The sequence below is a fragment of the Lycorma delicatula genome, chromosome 10 (genome assembly GCF_047948215.1).
Source record: "Lycorma delicatula isolate Av1 chromosome 10, ASM4794821v1, whole genome shotgun sequence".
Taxonomy (NCBI): domain Eukaryota; kingdom Metazoa; phylum Arthropoda; class Insecta; order Hemiptera; family Fulgoridae; genus Lycorma; species Lycorma delicatula.
In genome coordinates, this window is record NC_134464.1 from 94,199,401 (window position 1) to 94,217,804 (window position 18,404).

The following is an 18,404-nucleotide window of genomic DNA, read 5'->3' on the forward strand; positions in this document are numbered from 1 at the left end:
ATATAGTACAACCGGTGATTAACTATCAGAATGATTGCAGAACAATTGAATTTGAATCGTACGCCAGTCCATCAAATTTTGACAAACGAATTGGACGTGAAAAAAGTTTGTGCGAAATTGGTCCCAAAAAACTCACTGTTGAACAGAAAAACTTTCTGTTGAACAGAGAAAGGGTGGAAGTGTGCCACAATCTTCTAGGGCGAATTGAAACCGATCCTGGATTTTCTAAAAAAATGTTATTACTGGTGATGAATCTTGGATATTTGACCATGACCCAGAAACAAAACAGCAGAACAAGGAGTGGCACACTTCGAACTCACCATGTCCCAATAAAGCAAAAATGAGCAAATCAAAAATCAAAACCATGCTAATTTGTTTCTTTGATAGTAATGGCATTCTCCATAAGGAGTTTTTGCCTACAGGACAGACTATAAATCAATATGTTTACTGAGAAATTCTTGAAAGACTGCAGAAAAGAGTTGCCCATGTGAGACCAGCCATCAAAGACCACTGGATATTCTGCATCATGACAATGCACCTTGTCACACTGCACTCCCAATTAATGAGTTTTTGGCAAAGAAAAACATTCCTGTAGTTCCTTAACAACCTTATTCATGTGACTTGAGTCCCTGTAACGTTTTCTTGTTCCTGACTTTAAAAAACCACCTCAAAGGACACCATTTTGGAACAGTAGAAGACAAAAAATATTGTAACTGACCATCTGAAGGATTTTCTGGTTTTTGGGTTCTTACACTGCTATGAAGAGTAGGAAAACCGTTTGAAGCATCGCATGGCTTCCCAAGGGAACTATTTCGATGGTTATAAGAGTCCATGTATAATAGATTGTAAATAAAAAATTTTTTTTTACCAGTCTCATTACCTTTATTTACAGACCTCATAGACTTACATTTTACTATTATAATAGAAATTTAGGAAATGCGTCTTATTTTCACAATAAGATCCAAATTAGCGTATAAAATAATGTAATATATAAAAAATTGTCTGCAAGGGCGATTTTATTAATGACAGTAATACTGTCAAGGTAGAAATGAACACTTTTGCTTTTAATACAAGTACCCGTCCCAGCTGAACATGAACATGTACTCATCATATGAACATACAGCAACTGAATTAATCTATGAACAAGCAGAAGAAATTATGGAAGTGGCAGTAAAAAATTGTTGTAGGATAATAGAAGATCCGAATGCAATGGCAAGGGAAGTATGGAAAGAAATGCAATGGGAAAATATATACTAGAATCATGGTAGGGGAGTAAGTTTATTGATTTTTGTATGGAAAATAAAACATTCAAATAATCTGTTTAAAAACCATAAAAGAGAACTGTACACCTGGAAATGTACACATACACAGGAAATGATAACATATCAAATTCATTATATAATTGCAGAAGGTTTTGAAATGCAATAAAAAGGCATATATGTTACCAGAAACTGATATTGTTAGTGAACATGTTCACTAACAATATCAGTTCTGATACAAGAAATAATATTGAGAGTTACAAGATGAGAAAGTAACAAAATAGAACATATAAAAAATAATGAATAGTTGGAAAATAATTAGTAGCGGATACATTATCTCAAGCATTATAGAGAAGATATCCAGAAGACAACAGTACATATGGATTTTGACTGAATGTGAAAGATGCCATGAAAACAACAATAGAATACACAACTGGTTTCATTAAAGGAAGAAGACTAAAGAAGCTATGAGTGAAGAAAGGAATAGGCTCTACAAAAAAATTAACAAGGAAATAGGAGAATAACACAAAAAGCAAAGGAGAATTAGTTTTCAGACAAATGCTCAGATACAGAAGAATCAAAAAGAAAACAGCAATGTAAACTAATATGTTAAAAAAATAATAATGTTAACAGAAAGAAGAAAAATGGACAGTAAAAAATTAACAGTAAAAGAAAATTGAGAGAGTGCAAACGCTAAAAAAAAAAAATATTGCCAGTAGAAATTGCAAAGTGTTACAAAAAGAGGAAGATATATTTGAAAGGAGGAAGGAATTCATAGAGGACTATCAAATCTAAAAAAAGACAAATGATCTTCCCATAGAAGATCAGGTTGAAACGGAAGCAGCAATCCTAAAATCGCAAGTTATACCAACAAGAAAGCTTATGAAAAATGGTAAAGGTATAGGAATTAATGAGCTGCTAATAGAAATAATTAATGTTTTTTGTCAATGAAGAAGGATTGAAAAGAGGATTGAGAGAAGGATTGAAGGATACTAGAGATTGGTGAGACTGTGTAATACAGTCTACGATAGAGGGATATTGAGAAAAGTTTCTTAAAACAACCGTGATTCCAAACCTAAAACGGGTGTTGCAGGAAAGTGTCAAGATCACGGAACAATTCATTTAATTTCACCTTCAGAAAAAAATTCAACAATTTCAGAACAGATCAAGGAAAAATTTAACAACAAAGTGTTAATACTTTCCTGGTGTTGGTTATTTATTCTTATATAGTGGAAAAATAGTTGTACATGAAAAATTTATTTTTTGGGGTGGGATTAATATATGATAAGTTTTATTATAAAATTATCATATATATTACCAATTACCAAAAAAAAGTTTTAAAAGTTCAAAAAGTTGATATTCTTTTATTTTTTCTGCTCTCCCCCATCTTCGAAGACAATTTTTCTAATTTTTCTGTTTACTATGTTGAATGGAAGAAACTTAAATATACCACTAAAAAATGTACAGCCAGCAAAAAATTACCTAAGATTTCTTTTTTTTGGGAAGGCGAATAAAGATAAAATTTTATTGTAATATTATTAGTAAAAGTTTATTTAAAAAAATTTTTAATACTATGAGTATTAAAAGTTTAATTAAACCCAAAATAGTTTGAAAAATTCAAAAAATGTCATTTTTAAATTTTGATTGGCTCTCACATCCTAAATATTGACCCCAAAGTATTTTTTGTTTTGATTCGCTTGTACTACTACTACGCCTAGGAAGATATTAAAAATAATTCACTTAAAGAATAAGCAATAAATAAAAATTTTTATTTATTTTTTCGATTTTTGGGGAAGGGGGAATAATAATTTTTTATAATAATGTACCTGTATGTTGTGTAACTTGTAATGATGTCTTGTTCATACTATGTGTGTATTTTTCTTCCACATTCTTAGCACCTATTTGTCTAATTAAAAAAAAAATTATCATCAGTAACTCAGCTAATACCAGGGAGAAAACAGCAGCATCATTCATCGAGGACAGTAGCAAAGATGATTGATATTTGATGATGTAGATGACATCTAATAAATACTATTTACAGGATGAAGAGTATTATTGTAAAAGGTATGTTAATTAATTAATTGCAGTTCAAAAATATGCTCTAAAGAAGAACAATACTTGAAATAAAAAGAAAAAAAATAGAAATATATATTTATTTATTCATTCATTCTATTCTAATTTAATAAAAATACATATTTTTTTAATTTTTGTATTTACATAAACCATAAATATTTTGTTATTTTTTTTTATATACAAGATAAATATTTTTATACACTTAATAATAACTGTATGTATAGTTTTTTTCAGTTCTGTAAAGTATTTATATTTGTCCATTATATATTACATATAAGGTAATATACAACAGGTAAATAAATAACTGCTTCAATTTATAAAAAAATATACATATACATTATAAAGTCAACAATGAAAATTAATAATAAAAAAGTAAAATTAATTTAATATTTGTGGAAATACTTGTATATATATAAATAAACAAGGAGAAAGGAAAGTTGATTATGATTATCAGGCTTAGAACAAATGTTATAGAATATTAATGATGAACACAGAAATAACATTGTAATAAAATAATTGTTACCACTCACCAGCCAAACTACCAGAATAGTATTTTTTATGCTAAAAAAACAAAATGATTTTCTTATATTAATTGTAAAAATTTACATACACATTTGTGATGTAATCTGGATTAAGAGTATTCAAATCTCAATCTTGCCACGGTTAACAACTTTGACAAAAAAAAATACACTGAGCTACAAATTATAATTTATAAATTTAAAAATATGTCTAAAAAACTTATGTTATGATGAATATTAATATTTTATTAAAAATCTTTAAAAATACATCTTATATTTATTTGTTTTTAATAAAATTTTACAATTATTATTACAAACTAATAACATGTAAATAAAAAATATGTTTTTGACTAGACTTCAACAATAAATAAAAAAGTATTTGTAACTATAACAAAAAATTAATAAATAACAACAAACAGAAATAAAATGTTTTAAAAAGGATACTTTTGTATAACAAAACTTGTATAATAATACATATAAAGTTAAGTAAGATTAGTTTTGGAAATATTAAAGAAAAATGGAATGTATACAATAAAAATAAACATAGTTTTAATTTTTTTTACACAGATTACTAACATTAAGTACAAATAACAATTATTTCTTTAAGAGTTTTCAACTACTTAATATATATATATATATATATCTAACAAGAGCCAGAAAACTTTATTTAAAAAAAATATGTTTTTGAATTAATCATTCAGTCCTATAAATTATTTTTTATTTTAATATTAAAAATAGAATATTACATAAGAATAACACTTTATTTATTTTCTAAACTGATCTTAATAACTTCGTATATTTAAAATATTTATTTGTTAATTCATTATCAAACTTTTAATTTTTGGTTTACAATATATAAAATACATAATAAAAATATAGATAAATTTTTCTAAATATTTTTTTGTTTAATATAGTTACTTTTATATACTTTTTTTAAATTAATAATAATGTAAAAAATTATAATTGACATAAATATTATTAAATTATGCATAAGATGTCAAAAACAATTCTTTTAAGTAAATAATACAACGTAAATAACAGTTATCATCTAGCTATTAAGCAACAATGTGACTATGTAATATATTTATTGTTTACACATCAAACATAATTTATAAAAACCTTCTTTTTTATTTCTAAATTAAAAAAAAGAAGTAAATGTTTAAAAATATAAAGGTAACAAATTAATCATATACAACATGTTTTAGGAAGGTTTTTCTTGGAATTACAACTATAGCAATAGGGTGGAAGAGTAAGCAAATTGTTTAATAAGACTCCTCTTCACTTCATAATACCACTAAACACCTAGTTTCTATAGTTACAATTCCAACTCAAAACATTACAATATATATATCTAATAAAATTTAGCAAATACATTTTGTATTTGTATACAATAATAAATTGTATTTATTATAAGATTGTTTATGGAGTTAACAAACTATCTGTAGTATAGTAATAGTGATTAAACACTATTTCAATAATATTTGTGATTATATGATATAAAATCATTGTTCGTATTAGAATAAAATTTAAAAAAAGTATTTTTAATTAATAAATAAAATTGATTACTAATAATCAATTTAAAAATTAAAAATATTTATAATATTATGATTACTTCACCCTACTAAATTAAATATCTAATTACATGTTCCATATAATGGAAAGAAACATTTCTTTTATTTTCCATTTATTACATTTTTTATATCTAAGGCTTCACTGAAGTCAGATAACACTTAGGATGAAAATAATTCATTAAAATTATTATGTTGTTAAGAATTATAATTTTATTAAAAATTATTAATTTATACATCACAATGCAGTGATTATTAAAAGATCTGAATTGATTTACTGTTAATTAAATAATTACTGAATTACATAAAACAATAACTTTTAAAAAAATATCAGAAAAAAATAGAAGCTTACTCTAATGTAAGTAGTAAATCATCTCCTTCTAATTTCATTCCTACATCAACATTAAGCGATTTAACTTTACCAGCTGCTGGTGCTTGGACAACCATTTCCATTTTCATAGCAGATAATACAACTAATGGTTCACCTTTTTCAACTGAATCACCAACTTTAACTCTGACTTCCATGACTGTTCCAGGCATTGGAGCACCAACTTGTCCTTTCACGGATTTATCTGCTTTAGGATGAATGTGCATTTCCTAAAAAAATTAAACAAAATATTAATCTTTTTTACGAAATATTAATCTGAACGATAAGCAAGGGTACCTTCTCAAAATGAGTTGTTATAATCAGAATACATTTCACAAATATCAGTGTGCTCCATTATTACGTATGTAGCGTTAATAGGGCACTGAATTGTAGTTCTACCATCTACAGATGCACTATTTACAACCACTTATTATTTGTGATTTGCATGATTAAGTATTTTTTTTATTAACAAAAAATCAGAAAAATAAGAATGCATTTTATAATTTGCTTTCTAAGTCAAATGATTTTTCCTTAATAATAATTCTGACTACATTTTTTTTCAGAATTTATTTAATTCATCACTGAAGTTTGTTCATGGGTAAAAAGTAAATGAAATTGTATAAAATGGCAAACCTTTGACAGATATAATTTTACTCTTTTACTAAAAGGACACAATTACAAAATGAATTAATTATACTAATACAACCGTTCATACATTGAAGTCATAGCAGATGTTAGTATCTCATTCAATATAATGAAATAAAATGCAAAACCCTTAAATTTTTATGAATTATCAAGTCAATATGTGTTAGTTTGCAAATAAACAAAACAAGATCTCATAATACAGATTAATAAAAATATGTTTTAACTATTATTTTTATAAATAACTTTAAAAAAAAACTACTGAGCAATAATGAGTAATAAACTGTAAAACAAGAAAGTGCGTGAAGATTATTTAAAGAAAACAAATAGTCAAACAGTTATTATTTTCAGATAATAAGGAATGCATACAAAAATATAATAAAATATAAAATAACAACATACAGCATTTATTACATAACTATTTTATATAGTTGGAAACTAATTTTATCAACCATTATTCAGAAATTTTTATTCATTGAACAACAGTTGTTTTATTTGTTTATTTATTTATTGAACAGAATCTAACATCCCTTTAAATATTTTAATCAATTACAAACTTTTCTGTGAGTTTTCTATCACAAGAACTTTAAATTGATATTTCTTCTCTCTAAAGAAAAATAGAAGCAGAACCATGAAAAAAATTAGATACATCTTATACATCTTCTCAAACTCTGTATAAGGGATGTGCAGTATGTTGTGATGGGGAATCTGTCTGAGGTTTCTAATATGAAGCTTGTAAACTAAGTTTATGCTTTCTATTGGGATTATTTAAAACAATATTTCTTAATTTTAGATCATCACTTGTTTTTTACTTTTATTTAGGGATATAATTATTGTCTATTTTTTAAATAATTATTATTATTGTTGTTATTTCTTCTTAAAAATATGTTTATTTATTTACTGTTCACTTTAAGTATACTATTTACTCAAAAAATGCTGATGATGATTGTTTAATAACTGAAATGGCAATCTAATTTTAAATTAAAATAATTTGTTTGTGAGCGGCCTTTCAGTGTTTCTCGCTTTCCAAATTATGGGCTATACTAAAACCTGAAAATTGATTTCAACAGCTATAGTCATTAATCACTAAAAAGCCAAAAGTAAACAGTGAAACTGTACACAATGTTATTTAAGTTGGCTAATTACAAGATCAATTGATTATTTAACTAAAATAACCAAGAGGAACCCGGTTTTTAATCATGACTTCAGCTGATGGCATTTCATTTTTAGTTTACACCTTCAGTTTACAGAATTGCTACTCTCTGAGATATTCCAAGTGTTGTGAAAGCAACAGGTTGTAAATATCACAACCTACTGTCAATTAAATTTTTTTGATCACTAATCCTGAAGTTTTCTACCAAACTTAATGAAAGCTAGAACTGAAGTTCTGAATCACAGAAGTTACTGCTCCTTTAAAAGTTAGAAATTTATTTCCAAACCTATTTTTAAAATAAAAGATTGTAATAATTTTTTTTTTTAATTTGGCTTGTTGATAATAAATGGGGGGGGGGCTATTAAGATCTTAAAAGTTTAACTGGAAATAGAGGAGAATGGGGATGGAAATGGTCTAATGGATTGTGCTCCTTAACATGATAATGATGAAGACAGAAAATTAAATTTACTTGAGAAACATAAAATACATAAATGTATAAGAGAAAGATTCTAAATAAAATAAATACGATGTAAATCAGGATCTCTCTTTGAACACATCATGAGCAAAGATTCCTTAAACCTAAATTAAACAAGCAGCACCTCATTCAGTGTCATATCGCTATCTCAGCAAAACTTGATTTTGAACAAAATGTAATCCATATTTGGATAGTTTTTATAACTTTCACTTAAAATTTTCTATAATCAATTTAAAAAACTTTTAATTAACTGATTCTGTTATTCTTATTTTTTAAATGAAATGAAACATCAAAAACTGAACATCGATTTATAAGATAGACAATATTAAATTCATAAAAAATATTTTTTTTTATATATTTAATCTTTCAACGCACCTTTGAAGCTTCCTTATCTCTAATTAAAACAGATCTCAATTGTCCATTCATCTCAAAGAAAATTTCCCTTTCTCCAGAAGGTGTTAGATCTTCAGCCATAGCCAATGTCTTAATAGCTAATGTTTTTCCCTTTTCAATTGTAACCTAAAAACAAAATTTCAAAATCACTAGTTAATATTAAGTAAATAAATTATGATAATTAAATACATTAAATAGATAAATATAATTCTCCATTTTCAAATTTAATATGACAAAAATAAGTTTGTAAGAATTCCCTAAAAATATAAAAGCAATCAAACTTGATAATTAATGAAAATGAACATTTTAGAGTTTAATATCCAGATAGGTATGTACTTTTACAATAATTAATTATTCAAAATGGTAATTAATATTTACTCAAGAGACACATTTTGAATTGGCCTCAAGTACCAGTACTAACACTTGCAGTACTATTATAATTAACATATTACTTCATCTAGAATACATTCTTTTTGCACAAGGCTTTTTGATACTTTCTGCACTAAATATATACAGAATATTGCCCAGAATTGAACAATATACACAATATATATATATATATACACAATATATATAAAAACAATTTCTCTCTTAATAAACCTTAATATAAAAAAATAAAATTTACTTCATCAGTATTCTTATTTAGCACTGCAGAAATTTTTTTGGTTTTAAATAGAAACAAATGCTAGTCATTTTTTTGTAGTTTTTTTTTCTTATTACATCTATACAATCAGAAAAGTTCTGGGTTCTAGTCCCAGTCGGACATGGTATTTTCACAAATTAAAAAATTCATTATCGTATGTCAGCTGTTATTGAGTATCAGCCTGTTTTTTCTCTATAAATAAATAAATAATTATGAGAAAAAAATAAAAATTTGAATTTACAATATTAAATTGTTTACTTTTTTCATGGCCATATTTTTTTGTTTACAAATATTTATTCACAGCTGCGTTTATTTATTTGTTTTTAAAGTCTTAAGCAATATCTGTATTATTAAAAAAAAAATTAATTAGATAAAATTTATAATTTTTCTGACAACAATTATTTTTGTGGGTTGATATGTTAAAAAAAACTTGATAATTATACTAGTACCCATAAGGAAAATTAATCTTTCAATCCAAGAAGTTTTATAAACATAACCAATTACTTTAGTTTTTAATAGTAAAAAACCTTTTATGAAGGAATATTTTGAAGATTTTGCTTATGATAGAGTTGAAACTTACAATTGAGTTCAATCTGTAAGTTAAAGGGTTCAAAATTGTCCGTTCCAAAATTTAATATCTATTGTTACCAGTTAATAATTAATCAGCACAGAATATATAAGTACTGTAATGAAATTGATAATATAAATATGAAATATTATAAAAAATTTCAGTGATTACAAACATACCTCAAATTCTTCCCCAACTTTAGGTCCAACAAGGAAGATCCTAGTATCAAGTTTATCTACTGGACCAAATTTTTCCTTGAAATTTAGGTAATCTTCTGTTACTTCAGGATATAAAGCAGAACTCATAACATCTCTATCTCCAATACGAGGATGTCTTTCTTGGAGATCCTTCTTTAATTTATCAAAGTCAAATGAAGGTAAACTTGCCCCTGGACGTCCAGCTATTCGTGGCATATCCTTCAACACCTAAAAATTAAATATGTATTAGAATTTACAGTGTTATAGATCTGATAGTAAGCAGATTGATAAAGTTAGTATCATTAATATGTGCCAATCTTTTGGCAGACTAGTAGCATCTCTTCTTCATCTGAAGGTTCCAGATTCATGTATTCTAGGCACACCATTTTTCACACAATACAAAATTCATTGTCATTCATCAGTAACTATTAGCATCAGCCTGCTGCAAAATAAATTAATTTATTAAGAAAAAAAAGCAAACAATGCAGAAAGAATCTTAAAAAGAGTAAATGAGAGGAGGGTGTAAAGATGGAAAAATACAAAAAAAAAGAGGAGATATAGGAAGGAAAGTTAATAAGTAATTTGTTCATCATAAAATGAACAGCGGTATACACAGGTATGCTGAGGTAAGTTGTACACATAGAGAATGAATAAGCCAAATAATGTGAAAAATTAAGACGTTAAATGAAATGTACAGGTTAAAGAAAGCTAATAGTGAAAAATTTGCAAGAATAAGATATTAAATAACCCAACACGTTGGTCTAGTGGTTAACTCATTGTCGTAAATCAGCTGATTTTGAAGTTGAAGTTCACAGGTTCAAATACTAATAAAGGTTACTTTTATTTGGATTTGAATACCAGATCATGGATACCGATGTTCTTTGGTGGTTGGTTTGAATTAACCGCATGTCTCAGTAGCAGTTGACCTGAGTTTGTTCAAGACTACAAAATTACCGATACAGTTACATTAGACTGATAAATCGCTAACGACTTTAATTGTTGATGCGACTATAGATAAAAGTATTTAAAAAAAGAATATATTAAATGAACAAAAATCAGCAAACAGAAATACAAGACCTAATGTAAAAAAATACATATACACAATACTTAGTATTAAATAATAATAACAATTATAAAAATAAATTTAAAATATTAATACATTACTTTTGATCTAAGAGGTTCTGGGAATCCTTGGTATGGTTCTCCAATTGATCCTTGAAGGAATTCTACAACTGATTTTGGGAAACTAAGTTCTTCAGCTTTATTTAATACATCTTCACTAGTTAAATGATTTTGTACCATGAACTGTGCCAGATCTCCAACTACTTTTGAAGAAGGTGTGACCTGAAAACAAATCAGAAACAAATTTTTAAATAATGAGTCATTTTATTTGTAATAAAATCTTTACAGATCACAACTAAATTATAAGGTTAATTAAATTATACAGAAAGAATACTTATATTTATTATTATTATTATTTTAATTTTAACTAGGAAATTTATTGTGAACTTAATGTTCTTGAGAATCAATGAAAAAGTTTGTTGGCTGCCACAAATGTATTTAAAATATATTTAATATATAATACACATAGACTAGTTTAATACAGATTGTTGATTTCATTTGTAGATAAAGCATGGATGAGAGAATTAAAAAAAAGTTCATAAATTTACCTTAGCATTACTTATTTACCACATATTGAAAATATAAATAATTTTAATAATAAATGAATTATTAGTGCTAATGTCAAAATTTTCAGAAGCTATATTAAATTTTCAGCCTTTTTCTATAAAATTCTTTCTAGCTGTCATTTCTGCAAATTAAATATATACATAGAAATATATTATTTATCTAGTTAATTAGATAATTGGTACACAAAAGCCAACCAAACTCACCGGTCAAAATTAAATAAAATATTCAAGACTATGCTTTATTTCAGAAACCTTTTGTACAAAATTGTTGTTATCAAGATAATAAATATTATATTTTCTGCTAAGAACACTATGATTTCTAACTTTTTTTTTTCTTCATTCTTTCATTCTTCTTTTATTATATATAGATATGTTTTGGAATAACTCCATTGCCAAAACTTATTGTACTGGTATTTTTAAATCTCTGTTAGTTGTTATATAACATTTAGTCAAGGCCCCTCCCGTTATTTGGCATCACGCCTTATCTAACCTTCTTCTTGTTTATTTGTTATTAATGGTTATACTTATCTTTTAATTTTATTAATCTATTTCCTATTTACAGTAAATTGAGGTTCTTGAAAAGGAAAACCACTTGATTATTGATTATAATTTGAAGATTATTGATTACCACTTTTTAATTTGAAGATATCTAAATTTCTAAAATGTTCTTTCTTTTTCATCAAGACATCTAAACAGGCTTTTCTGTATGGTTTAATTACTGGTATAAAATTGGCAAGTAACAAATGAAAACAGCTGATTGAATGTCATGTAGGGAATGAAGATGGATTTGTTAACGGTACATTATTAATTTTTTTAAACCAATAAAAAGAGTGATTACCACAAAGATATTAATGGTAATTTTTTTAAAAACTGGTATAATACGATTATGAAATTAATTTCACTGAATAGTGTAATTGTTATGGATAATGCTACCATAGTGTGAAATTAGAAAAATCCCAAATACACCATGGCTAAAAGTGAATATAGTATCGTGGCTGAGAGAAAAACAAATCCCATTTGATTCAAAATGTTTAAAGGTTGAACTCCAAGAAGTACTATATTTTATCATAAAAATTCTCTTTTAACTCTGGTAGAAATGCAAAATTTATCAAAAAAATGTATTTGAGAATATCTGATTCATCGACATTGGAAGTCAGAAAAACACAGACTTTTGTTGAAAGCTTATTTAAGAATCTCAATATTCTGAGGTAAATGGATTCTGTATACTTGTTTGAGAGTTTTTCTTTTCATAACTAAACTAGTGCTAAAATTCTCTACTCAATGCAAGACTGCCTTATAGTAAAGAACTTGGCTGTGATAATCTGCATTGAAATGAGACAAAGTAAACTCTGTGTTTTAACAGCATTATAATTAAAAAAAAAAAAACATTTTGACAGAGAAAATACAGTTCTGCATGTCTCACAACTCCACTATAACTTAAAAGGAAAGAGTGGCTTCTGAATTCTAATTCTTCAGCAATGCTTACTTCCTCATAGAAGCCTTCACCAGAACAATAGTTATAAAATCATTCTGCTTTCCTGCCAGACTCTATAAATGTACTCCTACAATTTCAATACAAACAATTTGTGGTTTCATACATTGAATTTATTATTGCTAACTTTCTAAGATTCAAATAATTTACATTCTTCTGTAATACCAGCAGCTATCTAAAATATCATTAATAACTAATCTAAATTTTTATTTAAAAGAATAATAATAATAATAATAATAATAATAATAATAATTTATTTGTTTGCATTTTTTGTGCAATAGGACAGCTACATATAGCCCTTGTATATTACAAAATGTACATAAAAAAAATATATACATTAGATATAAATTAAAAATTACAATATAAATTATAAATACAAAATTTAATCATAATATGACAATAATAATAATTTAACTTACTTTAATGATGTCACCCAATAATAAATTAGCTTCTCTGTAAGCTTTTTTAACATCTTCAAAAAACTCACCTAAACCAAGTGAGTAAGCCTGAAATTGTAAGTTAGTGTACTGACCACCAGGAATTTCATTAAGATATACATCAGCATTTCCTGATTTCATTGTTGTTGTGCATTCAAATGGTGCATACAACTGTCTAGTTTGTTCCCAATATGCCGAATATGATGACACATCTTTTAAATCAATGTCTAAAACAAAGAAATCATTTAAAATAGTGATTTGTAGTTATATTTTATTTTTTTGGAGTTTTAGGGGCATCAACTGCTCTGGTCATTAGCCCTTTCTACAACAAAAAATGGTTATTGAAAATTATTGCCAATGGTTATTGAAAACCCCCAAAAAACACAACATGACAAGTGTGTAAAGGCCCTTGTCATTTTAAAATATTTCTAGCCATTTCTTATGAAATTTAGTCAAAAACTCTCAAAATGAAACTTGTCAGTGATGTAAATTAAAATACACATCAATAAAATTTATTAAACGAAAACACGACAAGGATGTAAAGGGCCCTTGTCATCTAACATCACATGCAAAACACTTTTATACATAATCTAAAATATCTATATTAATTAAAAATTAAAATTTTACTTATTTATAAAAATCTCAATCTAGATATTTGATCTTTCGCGTTCCTTTAGGCAATCCTCTTTTCTTACTTTTCCGCATTTTCCTGATGGCCTCGATGTCGAATTCTGCTGTGTCTGATACATTCGACATCAATCTCTCAGTTCTTCTGGTGGAAAACACGGAGGATCTCCTGCCCAGGAGATGGCAGAGGAATCCTGCCTGGATTCCCCCAGTCAGCTGCCTCCCACAAATTCAACCCGGGTCGAGGAGTCAGGTACTACCTGACCCACAATACCGACATCCCAGGGCTCGCACGTAGCAATAAAGGCTACAATACCCTTACCCATGGGACAATCCCTGCCAAAGGCCGAAGTGACTGACTCACACTGGACGACGCAAGACTTCGGCAGAACAAGCTCACAGCAGCCCACCCTCAACCTCCAGCTCCACAACTGAGAAGAGGGATGGGCACTCCCCGTCCGCACTCCGCCCAGCGTCGGCAAACAGATCACGGTCGTGCTTCCCACCCCTGCTGGAAACAGCAAAACCGAAAAGCACAACCATAACCAGCTCGGATAGCTCGAGACTACCAATCCCGTACTCCAAAAGGACTTCCTGAGCAAGACCATTTCCCTGTTGGCCGACATAAGAAATGGTACCGAAGTACCATGTCGTTGCCTGCCTCGGACGTGTGCATAGATGTTGCACGGATGTAGGGTTGAATTTATTTGGGGCATTGTGTCCCAGACAATAATAATAATAATGATAATAATTATTATTATTACTCCATTTGAGTAAATAATTTCCAATTATTAAAAAGGGCTGTTATAAATTTGTTTCAATTAATAGAACATGCATCTTTATCATATTGAGAATTTTCAATGCTAATTTTCGTTAAAAAATAAAATACAGAAAATGCTCAACATAAGAACAAACTGATTTTGTTACATTGGAAACAAATTTCATCTACAGCAACAAATGATTTTTATAATTTAACATTTTCAATTACGTGGAAAATTATAAAATTAAATGTGAAACAATTATTCCTTTTATATAGTAAAAAGAATATTTAGAATCATTTGCTGGAAATTTCACTAATAATTGTTTATTAATTCTGAAGGAAATGACATACGTACATGTAAAGGCAGAAAATGTTCTCTTTTTTTCAAATTTTATTCAAGAAAAAAATCTTTAATAACGATATTCTTATGACAATAACATATGTGTGAATATTCTCATACATCAGATTTATTTTTATATCTTGCACATATCTTTTTGATTGTCAGTACTATTTTCTTAACAGATATTTTCACCATATTATGATATTTTCTGTAAATTTCTATAAATAATACTGTTCAAAAAAGTAAAAATGATAAATATAAATTATCAAGTATAATTTAAGTATAAATACTTAAATTATTAAGTATTTAATTGTTGATGAATGGGGTAGAAGAAAGTGAGGTTGATGAAAGGTGAAGAAGCGGAGATATCAGATAAAGTTCACACCAGTGACAACAAATTTCAGATCCTCAGCACGGGCTCAATAAGATTGATTAAAATTGACAGAATCCAAATTGAGATGATTAAAAATAAGGAACAGGCTTCCTTTCATCCATTAAATAAAAAAAAATATGTACCTATGCAGGAACATAGTCCAAGACAAACAAGTCTACCTAAGTGATAGCATATACTTATTCTGCTTTAATTGCTATAAATGATTAGACATTTTTATCTAGATAAGTAAAATTCTGATTAACAACTTAACATTTCTGGCTTAAATATATGTTTCAACAAAAATGTCTGTTTTTAAAAAAAAGTTGGTTTTAGGCATATATAAAAAATTTTTAATAACTAAGATATATACACATAATTACATACAGATATTATGAAAATACAGTAGTGTGCAAATTAATTCAAACACAGGGAATTTTTTGATTATTTCTATGTTGTGGCCACACTGCTTGATCACACCCATTCTTTACGTTGTCTGTGTAATGTGAGGTTATTTGTTTATGGCTATTTAGCAATTTTCATGTTATAAATAGTATTTTGTGAAAATTTATTTCATTTTTTATTACAAAATCATATTTTCATATTTTTTGGTCTGTCTTAAATGTATAATAATGGATATAACTTCAGGAGTGTTCGAAAAGTGTTTCTCTTTCTCAATATACCAGTATTACACAACGACAAACAGCTTCTGAGTGTGGTGTTGGACTAAGGACAGCGAATGCTATTTTAAAGCAATTTAAAGATCCTTTTCACCTCAAAAGAAAAGAAAATATAACTGTAAAAGAAAAACATTTCCAACACAGGATCATTATTAGTGAGAAAAAGTAAATTTGATCCAAAATTTTCTGTTTTGGACATAAATCAAGAATTAATGGCCAGTGAACAGATTTACAAGTGTTAACTGTTAGACGCCAACTTCTTACAGCAGGATGGAAAGCTTGTCAGCCAGCTAAAAAGCAGCTTTAAATAGAAGCAATATGCAAAAAAAGGATTTTGTGGGCCAAGCACATGCTAATTGAACCAAAGAAGGCTGGAAAAATGACATGTTTTCTGATGAGTCATATTTATGATCAGAAGTAAGGATTCCATACATTAAAAAACATACGGTGAAAACAAATCACCAGCTCATGTCTAACAACCAGTTAAACATTCCCAGAAAAAATAATTTGGGGTTGTTTGTTTCACATTTGAAGGCCCTTGTTTATTACTTACAGTAGATTGTACGTTAAAAAGTGATAGACATATCAAGATTCTGAAGGAAAGGGTTGTGACAGTACTTTAAAATTCCCATAAAGAAACAAATTCCTATAAAGCAACAAAGTGTTACAACAAGATTTGACACCATGCCATACTGCCAAAAAAGTGGAACATATTTTGAAGGATGAAAGATTAAAGTGCTCCTGTGGTCAGACAACTCCCCAGACTCAAACCAAATTGAAAATCTTTGGGCAAAAAACTACTCTCAATAATGAATTGTACCACAAAAATTGACCTCATTAAAGCTATAATATCGGTATGGTTTTATGATGAAGAAATTAAAAATGTGTAGTACGCTTGTTGAATCTATGCCAAATTGTGCCAAACAGATGTGATGTTTTTTCTAAACAAAGTTACTTTTTATTAAATAACATCTGTGTTCGAATTAATTTGCAATTTGCTATATGTGGAAGGTAAAATATTTAACAAAATTTTGTTTTAATAACCGAATACATTACATTACAACTAAATGTAAGGCTAATATATTTTAATTTATATAATTTAACAATGAGGTAGACATAACTAAAATAAATACTTTTAAAATTATTATTTTAATTTTATTTATCTTTTTTAAATAAATTTGATCACAAATTTCAAACTTACTTGTATCATTTTTGGTTCCTTGAAGTGATGCAACAACAGCACCCATACTTGGTTGTGATGTCATTCCAGACATAGAATCAACTGCAACATCAACTACATCAGCACCAGCTTCAGCACAAGCTAACATGGATGCAACACCAGCACCTGATGTGTCATGAGTATGAATATGAATTGGAATGTCAGGATGCTTATCTCTAAGTGCTGTTATTAAAAGTTTTGCTGCAGCTGGTTTCAATAAACCAGCCATATCCTAATTTAAAAAAAAAATAAATAAATAAATAAAAATTAAATGTTTCAATAAATTAATACATATATTATTCTAAATTATTATTAAAAACTTTTAATTAAAAGTTTGATTTAGATACAAAGAGAATTTATCATCAAATAAACTCCATTACATTACCATAATGTTTACTTTAATCAGTTCAAAGTTGACTAGTTTTATTTGCATTTTACACCTAATTATTGAAATCTGACAATCAAATAACACCAACATCAATGATAAAAGTATTTCTTTTCTATATTAACATCTAGCTTCAAACTACATGGAAATTGTTCTTCCAGAGATCCCTTTGGGGCTACTTTTTTTACAGCTCCTTCTTCCATAGCATTAATAGTGGCACTGTTGTCACATAGTGCTTGTCTTAAAGTGGTTTTGGAAATTCTGTTAACATATAGTTCAAAATAATAATTGATTTATATTATGTTTAATATTGTATGATCAAAACCATTTGAAGGAAAATTCAGTTAAAAATACTATTATCAGTAATTTTACTGAAAAAGAATTTCATAATCAGCTTTGAAAATAATTTCTTTTGAAGAACAGTATATCCACTTAATTTGAAAATTATTTTAATAAGGCATTTACCCTTGCATAGAATATGATGTCAATTAAGGTGTTGATAAATTCTTTTTTTTTTCATATTTTCAAATAAATGTAATTAACTTATTAT

General features: G+C 27.3%; 1 protein-coding gene across 7 annotated transcripts in view; it reads right to left on the bottom strand.

Moving 5' to 3' along the window:
* Nucleotides 1-3,398: 3,398 nt before the first annotated feature.
* The window catches only part of PCB (Pyruvate carboxylase), a 225,975-nt gene continuing 210,969 nt past the window's right edge, over nt 3,399-18,404 (bottom strand). For all 7 annotated transcript variants that reach the window (XM_075377320.1, XM_075377319.1, XM_075377324.1 and 4 more), the window contains 6 exons: nt 17,452-17,701; nt 13,456-13,700; nt 11,021-11,200; nt 9,839-10,084; nt 8,431-8,574; nt 3,399-6,015 (listed from right to left, as the gene is read on the bottom strand). In XM_075377320.1, coding sequence (XP_075233435.1) covers nt 5,767-6,015; nt 8,431-8,574; nt 9,839-10,084; nt 11,021-11,200; nt 13,456-13,700; nt 17,452-17,701 — 1,314 coding nt within the window. In that variant the 3' untranslated portion in view covers nt 3,399-5,766. The remainder of the gene's footprint in view (nt 6,016-8,430; nt 8,575-9,838; nt 10,085-11,020; nt 11,201-13,455; nt 13,701-17,451; nt 17,702-18,404) is intronic.